This window comes from Nematolebias whitei, chromosome 1 (assembly GCF_014905685.2).
Source record: "Nematolebias whitei isolate Nwh7 chromosome 1, NemWhi1, whole genome shotgun sequence".
Lineage (NCBI taxonomy): Eukaryota > Metazoa > Chordata > Actinopteri > Cyprinodontiformes > Rivulidae > Nematolebias > Nematolebias whitei.
In genome coordinates, this window is record NC_056498.1 from 25,398,598 (window position 1) to 25,409,133 (window position 10,536).

Here is a 10,536-nt window from a genome sequence, read left to right on the forward strand (position 1 = left end):
ATAATTCTTAAGAATGCTAAAAAAATAGATATGAAAAAAAGGTTAAAAAAAATTGGAATTGACTTAGAGAACCATAATTAGTGCATCTTTAATAATTACCAATGGATAATATATTTAATATATGTATATATTTTTAAAATCAAGATGTTACTGGTATTAATGATAACTATACATTTTAATATTGGTTATTTTTTTAGTGTCATAGCTGATTTTTTGTCTTTACAATTTGATTATAAATACACACATATCTATTCAATCAACTAGAAATTAAATGTAAATTCATGCTGTTAAATGTAGTTATTTTAATAAAATCTAAATTTGCCAAAATCAAATCAACTGATCAAAAAATGACAAAAGCAACCCCCCCAAAATAAATAAATAAAATAAATACAAAAATAAATAAAAGTTGGAATCAGCCTTGAATAAGCAATAAGTGTATTCCTATTGATCAATGTGTTTTAGCCCTTTGTTGAGCTCTAACTACTGTTATAACAATGGTGCAAATTATCTCTTAAAACATGCCATACCAATTTTATTTATATGTTTTATTATGAACACAAATATGTATTAACTGAGCAAGAAATAAAAATGAAATAAAATGTTTTGGTATGCCAACAATTATAGCTCTTGAAGAGAAAATGTACATTGGCTAAAATCAGAATCAACAGGCAAGAGCTGTGCAAAAATTAGAAACTGGCCTAAAAAAACTACAACAGGTGCATCTCTACTGGTAAATGTTGATTTTTACCCCCCACTGTTGACCTCTGACTACTTACTGTTAATGACAATAGCAATATTTGACATTTTGTTTTTAATGTTTTAGCTGACATCGTAGTTTTTAACTGTTTTATTACAAAACATGTCAAATTTAATAAATGACCCAGAAATTTTAAAAATAATATTGTGCATACGGACAATAATAGTTTTTAAATATAATTCAGAGTGGACAAAAATCGCAATTGGCAGAAAACTGATTGACAAAAATCTAAATCGGCATGAAAACTATAATCAGTGCATTTCTTTTAAAAAGCATTTCATTTCTGTTTTGTTGTCGAGCTGTGACTCGTTACATTAACAGCCTTGTTGTGTGTTAACACATTTTTTATTGAATATTTTACCTCCTGACACTTTGCTCAGTCAGGATTCCTGAAAGCAGATGATAAACATTAGTAAAATTAGCCCTCGTTTACATAAAAACTGCGATTGTTTGTTGAATCCTGCACAGCGTCGGTGCTTTGTTTACGTGGGAGGGAACGTGATGGAGCACAACTTCATGTTTTCACAACAGCAGCGGAGAAAAAAAGAAAAGAAGCTTGGTTCTAGTTTTCTATTTTTTGGAAGCCGATAGGTCTCTCCTCACCCTCAATACTCTGATGGGAAAAGAGAGAGAGAGCAGAAGAGCAAAATGGAAATAGTAATAAACATGCTAATGCTAGGCCGTGAAGCCGGCAAGAGCAGCTTCTATCCGTCCCTCAGCTATCTGCAGCTGTGCGAGTGTGTATGTGTGAAGGAGAGGGGGGGAACAGGGATAGAGACGGAGCGAGAATGAAAGGGGGGGGGGATTGTGCGCAGTATTGCATGAGAGTAAGAGGACGTACACACCGGCACACGCTTCTACACACACAGAGCAAACAGGAGAGCTGCATGTGAGCGTGCCACCTTTCTCTTTCAATCGGCCTCTGGAGACGGTGCGCAGGGCCTTTTGGTGGCTCTTTGCAGAGATAAGCAGCAAGGGACGGGGCTTCAGAGACCGCAGAGCCAGCTTTTTCCTCTATAGGACGGAGGCACCCCTTTCAATCTGCTGTGTTGTGTAATTGTGAAGCATAATGGAGCGCACCTCATTCAAGCTGTTTTTTTTTTTTTTTTTTTTTTTCCCCCTAAAACAAATTCTAAGGCCATTTTCTCCATTCGCGGCCAAACAAGTCATGTTTTAGAGAGATATTACGCAGTCTTTTGAGCTCGGGGTCACCACAAATTTGCCTTTGAAAGGAATTGTTGTGTGCAATCAAGATAAATGCTTGCTCTTTGTAAAAGAGACGCCATCATCCAGCTTGATGTTTGCCACCTGACTTCTGCCCTGGCTGCTCACTGGAAGTAAACACGGTTCCTGACCTTTTTCCTGCCCGTTTGTGAAGAGACAAACCTTTTTAACAGCCACCGACCTCTTCAAATTACCAACTGCATCAACCTGCCACTGAAACATACCTAGAAACAATAAACAGTCTGCACGGTCAAATAAATATCTAAGCAGAGATGGAAAATGACTGATTTGAAAATGATTGCTGAGCTTTTTCATTAAACCGCAGCAGGCTAGGGAAAGGATGGCTATTTGCATAATTTAACTGGCATCTTAATTATTGTGTCAGAAATCTGTATGCAAATGATTTAAGTCACTTAGAAAGAAAACCTACTTGGCTAAACAGCTAATGGACTAAATCTTATCAAGTCAGAATGCACAACGTGAGCGGAACCACAGTTGAAAATAGTTGACAATGACAAATAAAAAAGGACAAAAGAGAGGACAGAAATTACCAGACCTTACCTGTGTTAGTTCTGAGTGCATCGTGTCTCTAGTACTGTGCAAAACTTTTAAAACACCCTTCATTTCTTTATACTTTGTTCTCAAGGACCCAGACTTTTTTTGTCATCTTTTAGTCATCTAGATTAGTATCTTTTTTGGCTTTCTAATGGTCTTTTTAAGTTAATCTTTGGACTTTTTCTATTTTTTGATAATTTTTCTGTCCAGTATTTTTACTCAGCCGTGCTGCATGTTGTGTAGTGTCTGCTTAAAAATGAGGAGGAGAGAACAAGAAGTGCCAGGCCTGCAGTACATAAACAATAACTAACAGTTGTGTGTTTACGTAACAGATAATAGTCCTGTAAAGACTTGACACAGAACCTGAGAGATGGATCATTTTACAATTAATCATATGCCAAGTTTTCAGCTAATAATCACTTAATTGCTGCTGAAATACTACTTATTTTTTTAGTTATTTGGGCATTTGTCATGGCTTTTATTTTTTATACAACAGTAGTAAATTTCATCATTGTGACAGGCTGCTAACTATCAATGCTACTAGCTTGAAAAAAGCTAGTTGTACATAGCTAGTACTTTGTTAGTTGCTAGCTAACAGTTTGAGGGAACAAATTGTATGACAGGTCGCTACTAACATTATCAACAGCTAGTAATTAGCTAGCTAGTATTTTTACTAGATGTTTAAAATGTAGACACAAAACTGATTTAGGGTCTGTCTTGAATTTAAGAAATTTGGTTAAAGGAATGGAAACAACCAATACAATGAGTTACAACATTTAATTTCCTTCTGGAATTAATAAAGTTTTTTTTTTAATTGAACCGAATTTGAATTTAATTTTTAACAAAAATTTACAACTATTGTAAATTACTAGCTTACTGACTACCTAGTAGCTATGTTTGAGCAATCTGTTTGTACTGTGCGCGGTTGTCGCAGCTTGGAGTCCGAGTTGAGCTGCTAATCTCCGCTCCCGATCCAGAATTGGCGGAGCTGCGTGGGGGGTGGGGGATTTGGTAGGCGGGGCACTTGGTTCTGTTGAATATAGTAGTCCCTCACTTATCGTGGGGGTTACGTAACACCTTTCTTTTTCAGAGGCTGTCTGTTGCACACCCGCCTGTTGTGTGTCTCTGCTGTCTGCTGCCTCAGAAAGAGAAAAGAGGGGGGAGGGGTCCATCTGAGTAACTCAGCCACTCTCTGTTCATCTGATCTGTTCATCCCTGCTCCCTGAGCAGTAGTGACGGAGAAAAACAGGCTCCACCCCACCCCTCCTTTCTCTTTCTGAGGCTGTCTGTCACAGCAGAGCAGACAGCCAGCCTCAGAAAGAGAAAGGAGGGGCAGGGGCGGGGCTTGTCTTTCCCCATCGCCAATCATTTGTCGTGTAGACTCTTACGTTGAAAACTGGCGAAAGTGTGAGTCCGCGAAAGTCGAACCGCGAAGTATCGAGGGACTACTGGTAGGGGAAACACCGACTAGTGTCAAGGCTGGCTCAGATGCCAAAAAAGGATGTTACATTTGTAACTATCAAGCTAGCATTTCAGCTACTTACTACCTAAGGAGCCAATGTATGATGAGGTCTTTGATAAGCTGTTTTATATGCACAAAACTGGTTCTCTTAAATTTTATAAATTTGGTTAGAAGAATAGAAACAAAATTTGTTACCTGCTTCTAACTATTATAAATTACTAGTTGCCTAATAGCTAACTTAGTTAACTTACTAATTACTAGCTAACAAATTGTGTGAAAGTCTGTTCGTAACAAAATTAATAGATATTGTTAAAGATGGCTTAAATGCTGGACAAAGAATGTAACATTTATAACTAGCTAGCTAGCATTTTAGCTAGTTACTAGCTAAAGAGACCATTTAAAATAGTTTTTTGTTGTCTTTTGTGGGTCAACACACCGCTGGTTCATTTCAATAGTTTAGTCAGGACGTTAAGTAGTGTTTTTGAAAACTGTCAGGTAGGTCAGGTAATGGACTGAAAACAAGTTGAAAAGCAGTAAAAAAAAAAAAAAAAAAGAAAAAAGAAAAACCTAAAGTTTTCAAATATTTGAGAACTTTCTTTCAAAGTATCTTAAATTATAAAAGTCTGGCTCATTGGAAGCAAAATAGAATGGTTAAAACAGTGAGGAGTAATTTAAGACTTTTGCACAGTATTGTAACATTTTTAGAGGAGCTTTAGGGAGTTGTTGAGAAGGACCTACCACGTAAAACAGTCAGCCTGGTGGTAGCGCTCGTCTCTCCAACACCGTTGGAGGCGACGCATTCATATATGGCTTCGTCTCGGGGCGTGCGCAAAGGCTGAATTCTTAGCACTGAACCAGAGCCGTCATCGAACTCAATTACCTGCAGGTGCGAGAAACAGGATATGTTAAAGGAGATTTTTTTGTTCACAATCGGTTCGGGACCTTCCACAGAAAAAAAAAAGAAGAATAAAGACAAAACGACAACACTGATGGTGACTGACAAAATGTGCTTCCTAAGACAAACAAAAGCTATTCCTACCTTACACTGAACACTAGTGACTTTGTGTACCTTTATGTCAATTTATTGTTTGTGAACTGAACTTCTTTTATAGATCTGTGATAAATTAAATTGCAGAAAAGCCGTGGGTACTAAGCAAATTCGATAGAGCTAAACATTGTGTTCAGATGTGCCTCTTTTCAGTAACTGTAGCTTTGTGCATTAGTTCATAAATTAACAAATGTGGCTGACTAACTTTAAGAAAGGGGAAGGTGATGCTCCTCAGGAAACTTTTTGATCAGATCTTTGGCTTGCAGGGTGAACATTTAAGTTTCAAGGTTTCCCACTCTTAAAGTTAACATGTAGTCCCCTGAAGAAAAGTGCATCGCACTTGATTGTGTCAATGGGACAGAAAACGAGCACAAACAGTTAAAGGTGGCTTTGATAGTCGGTTACAGAGACACTTGTACCATGAGGTGAGTATAGTGGTACGAAAGACAGGACCGACTGTTTTGAACGGACGAAACATAAAATGCTCACAAACAGGTGTTTGTTGTAGCTTGTTCAGCTATCGTTGCATGCTACGTGTTGTATACTCACTGATTTTAGAAAGATCTGTCATAACTCAATCTCTTTTAAGCATAGAGGTAGGTTTGAATAAAAAAAATAGGCCTGATCAATCTCTCTCTCTCGCTCTCTCACGCACACACATTCGCACAAACGCACAGAGGCCTTCAAACATTTTAAAGAACACAATATATCTGAGCATGTGTTAGTTAACAAAACACTAACATTTCGTTAGCCAAGCTAAAGCAGTGTTGGCACTCAAGGTGTCAGCAGGTGATGGTGACAACAGCCTCCTTTCTTAGCTCGAGCCAAAGAGCAAATTAGAAAGGAAGTTGTGGGGCTTCCAAAAGGAAATGGGTTTTTGTTAGAAGATGGGGTGGCAGTGCATGATTGAATGGGTGCAGAATTGCGGCAGCCAGTGAACCCCGTGGGGCGACAGATGAATGAAAACTAATGTGTTAGCATTCATCTCAACATGCGATGCAAACGCCATGAACTCTGATAAGATTAGATTTCTTTGGGCAAGAGATGTGAAAAAGAGGTGGGAAGAGGTCCCTGAGCTCCATTAAGGCATTGCTGCTTTGCGGAAGCTAACAAACATGGCAACTGGAGCGGGTCGGTGTGGGAGGGGGGAGGAGTTGACACCCCGATAGTCCCAAGGACTGACACAGAAATTAATAGGAATCTTATCAGTGCTCTGCGATGATGTGGCGATGGTACTGAGCCCAAGTGCAGATTAAAGCTGACCAGAAATCAAAGCTTCAGCCAAAATAAGACGAGTAAGACATGCATTAAGATAAAGATGCCACAAAGCAAAAGGATCTTTTGTCAAGAAAGTCCCCTTTCCTTTTGCATGAAAATCGTAAATGTGGCGTGATGCTAATGTATGGATCTGGGTCACACCACACTTTGGTTTCCCCTCAGTCCAAATGCTTTCTCACTGAAATTTATTCAATTACAAATTTGTCACTGGATCTTTTGTGCTTTTTAAAAAAATTAAAAGTCATGCAAGTTTAAAGGCCTGGTCAGCATGATTATTAGAGCTCGCTAATGCGTGGTGGCATGTTGGGGGCGAGAAGCAAGCCAACAGGTCTTGGTGCAATGGATTGTTGCGTGCGAGCGGAGCCAAAAGCAGTGTTGAACCATTCCCATTTTGTCGAGCATTTTACATCAGAACAATAGACCTAATACCTCAAATCTCTGGTTGCTGACTTTCTTCCCCTTCTTGTTCCACACAATCTTGGGCCGTGGGTCTCCCGTGGCTTGGCAGACGAAGGACGCTACGCCTCCTTGCAAGCCCGTTTGGTCAGTGGGGGTTCTTAAAAACTTTGGTGGTGCTGAAAAAAAAACAAACAGAAAACAAAAAGGTAAACTAAAAACGTTACACTTATCATAGAACGCACTGCAGACACACTGAAGTAACACGGTTGCAGGTTTTAGCAAGAGGCTTTTCATTGGCACCGAAACAAAACAAAAAAACCTATTGTGCAAATACAGTAGAAATGCAAACCAAATGGATGTAAATGTATTTTGTTGCTGAAAATAATTTCTAAATATGAATTATCCATGAAGCAATAAGGGTCAATAAGGATGAATATGGTCAAACAAACCAAAAACTCAGGTTTTAATATAAGCTACTGAAAGTAAATTGCACTTGAGTTGTTCCATCCATCCATCCATCCATCCATCCATCCATCATCTTTACCCGTTTATTCCATTTTGGGTCACGGGGGTCACTGGTGCCCATGTCCAGCAATCACTGTGCGAGGGGCGGGGTACACCCTGGACGGGTCGCAAGTCCATCACAGGGACACAGAGACAAACGAGACAAACAACCATTCACTCTCTCACTCACACCTAGGGACAATTTAGAGTTACCAATCAGCCTAACATGCATGTTTTTGGACTGTGGGAGGAAACCGGAGTACCCGGAGAAAACCCACGTATGCACGGAGAGAACATGACCTTCAGCAATTATTTTGTTAACTCCACCTTGAAAGCTGCTTGTAATCTGTTGCCAACAACTGCAGCCCAGTCAGATACTTGCTTTACTTTGACACATACCAACTATTTCAGTTCTGTGACTACCTAACATGTCAGAGTCATACCTGCAGCTCCTTCCTCAGTCTTTACAAATAGTACACCAGGACAGGAAATGGACATCTCAAGCGCAACTTGAACTTATTTTGGGAAAGTGATCACATCTGAGCAGTTGTAGGAGTTAGGAACAGTAGTTCATTTTAAATAAAACATTTCATACATTCCTTAAACAGCTTTAATTGTGATTGTGGACCTTTACTGTATGGAAAGAAACAAAGACATTAGAAAAGTGAAACGGCGTTTGGCTTGTGTCACCGTGGATGACGCATGTTCTCCGGTTGTTTTACAGCTTTGTATCTTTTGTATTTGCTCAGATTTTTCAAAGTTCTGCTTTATTTTTAGACTTTTCTTTGCAAATAAACATTTGTCATTTTACTTTTAATTTTCTTCAGTAGAGATTTTTGCTTCTTCTCTGTATGCCTTCGGGACAATCAGTTTCTACACACGAGATGGCAGCTCTATTACAGGCCCAGAAAAATCAAAGCACATGAAAGTGATTAGTAATCAAAGACGCTCGTGTCTCCTGGATGAGAGTTTGATTTTTGTGGATATTTTATATTCTAGCTTTGTTGTGACGATCAAAGTTCTTTTAATTTCAACCACGGAAAATGTCAAAAGCGTTGAGTAAGGGACCCCACACCTCACCCCCTTTCCCAAACACTCCCCTCTGAAGTGCCAGCCTCAGTGGGAGGTGCGGCTCCATCTGTCCCCCCCCCCCCCAACCTGCAAAGTGACTGTCATTTATCAGTCACTTCAACAGGCCGTTAGAGGCCACACAGCTGAATCATCTGTATGTGTGAGGACGTGTCATTGTGCACGTCCTCGTGCCAGTCTATGTGCCAACCAGTTTCCCACCCCTCCCAGACTGATTGCCCAGTAGCAGTGGAGGCAGCACTGTGACCGAGGGACAAATTAACCTGCGGGAATCGTGAAGAGGTGACACGAGATGTGTGGCCAGCAGGCAGATAAACAGACAAGCAGCTGGGCTTCCACTGCACAAATGAGTCTTTGAAATCACTTGATTTCCTTGTGACGCACTGCTGCCTTGAGAGCTCACGGACATCAAACCCCCCCCCCCCATCAAAAAACTCCTCAAAACAAATATTTCTCTAAGCCTTTCTCTCATTTACCAGCTGGAAGATCCCACAGGTGGGCAGCAAAGTTGATACAATTTGCGCATTACACAAAATAATATCTGCATATTCACATTATCTCATTGACTGGGCTGGAGGGGGGGGGTGAGTGGGGGACAGGGGATAAGCACTCCCATCCAACCAGGAAGGTGCTGATGGGTAATTGATATGCTATTGGGGCTGCTTTTGCTCTGGGGCCATCCATTATGGTTCCCTACGCTGGCTGTAATAGACTTCTACGGCATGTACGGGAGATCAGCTCGGAGGTGAGAGGGACGGGGTGGGGGGGGCGGCGGGGGAGTCATCACACAATGGGGAGTGACTGAGGCGTGACATGGAGGTAATGGTGTTTTCAAAGACATGGCTGCTGATATCGCCATCATACACTCATTTTAGTTCTGCCGCTGACAAACATCAATTTTGGACGAGTCCTCGCGCGGCTTCGGGTAGATAGAGGCTGATTGAAACCTTGGGTTTTTGTCCGAACAACGCCGTGACCAGAACCATGACAGCAAACAATAAGATACGCTCGGTGAACAAACATTGTGCGAACCCGTACACCAGAGACAAACCTTGGTGCAGAACCTAGATTGTTATTTTTCCACCGATTGTCTTACAAAATGGCACCTACTGCATACTAAAAATGTTTAAACAATGTCGAGGAAGTATAAAATTACATTTGCCTTGTGTATGACTGCAATCATTTCCAGTTGAACACGTCTTTAACATGGTCTGGTATTAACACGGTGTCATTATGAACGTAGGCGTGCTTTCTTTGTTTTGCAAAATGAGTTTAAGCTAAAAAAAAAAAAATCAGTTCACTCTTGAGCTGCACGTGCACGTCTCCTCGGAGAGGTAACGCTAATGTAAAATAATTAATACTCTGACTAGGAAACTTAATCCAGTGTTAAGCCGTCACCAGCAAACAAATGAGAAGTGTAAAGCCTTTCACGAGCCGAAAGGTTAGCGACGAGGGTCTGCGCCTGGACTCCCTGGAGGTCATTTACATAACCTTGTTCATTCATTGCTACAGAGAAGAGTTTCGAGCAGCCCCACTGATGAACGCCATGCTAATAATCAGGCATCAAAGCCTGTAACGCTCTTTACAACGGCCACGTCGTCAGAGTTGTGGAAACTGTTGGATGCCTACATGTTCGGACGTTTCCTGTAAGTTGCAATGTTTTTTTTTAATGAGCGTGTAAAAACAAACATGGTGGTTTGAAATTAATCTAACCCTTAGATAAATAGTTCAGATGCTTTAAAGTGGCGTTCTGTGGAAAAATTGTGAACAATTAATAAATATCTTGTCTGTTGAAAATAGCTCTTTGAATGACCTTAGCTTGGAAAAACTGAGTTTAAACCACTGACAAGCTAACAGCTAGTTGGCGTCTTTACAAAACATCAATGAAAAAGTGTCTAAGCAGTTGATGTGAATGTTAATTTATACACTTTTATACTGTCATCAGTATTTCATTTTACAAAGTTATTTTAGCAGAAAGAATATATTTCTGTTAGAGGTAAGTGCCTCAGCCTTCTTCAGAAGTGTTACAGCTAGCTGCTGCTGCTAGTTTCACCTGCAATTAGCCACATAATTTTATGCAAATAGTTGTGTAATGCAAAATTGGTGATACTCTGAAAAATTATAAACTTGTGTTTCATAAACTAGTATACTGTAAAACTTTTAAGATTGGTGCTGTTTTATAGTGACAGACATCCACTTTGCAGGGGTTCCCAACCCTGG

General features: G+C 40.1%; 1 protein-coding gene across 1 annotated transcript in view; it reads right to left on the reverse strand.

The window, feature by feature from the left end:
- The window catches only part of LOC119420863 (receptor-type tyrosine-protein phosphatase S), a 167,108-nt gene that overhangs the window by 59,549 nt on the left and 97,023 nt on the right, over nt 1-10,536 (reverse strand). Inside the window, exons 3-4 of the mRNA XM_037688615.1 lie at nt 6,754-6,899; nt 4,737-4,878 (exon numbers count right to left, since the gene is read on the reverse strand). Of these exons, the coding sequence (XP_037544543.1) occupies nt 4,737-4,878; nt 6,754-6,899 (288 nt within the window). The remainder of the gene's footprint in view (nt 1-4,736; nt 4,879-6,753; nt 6,900-10,536) is intronic.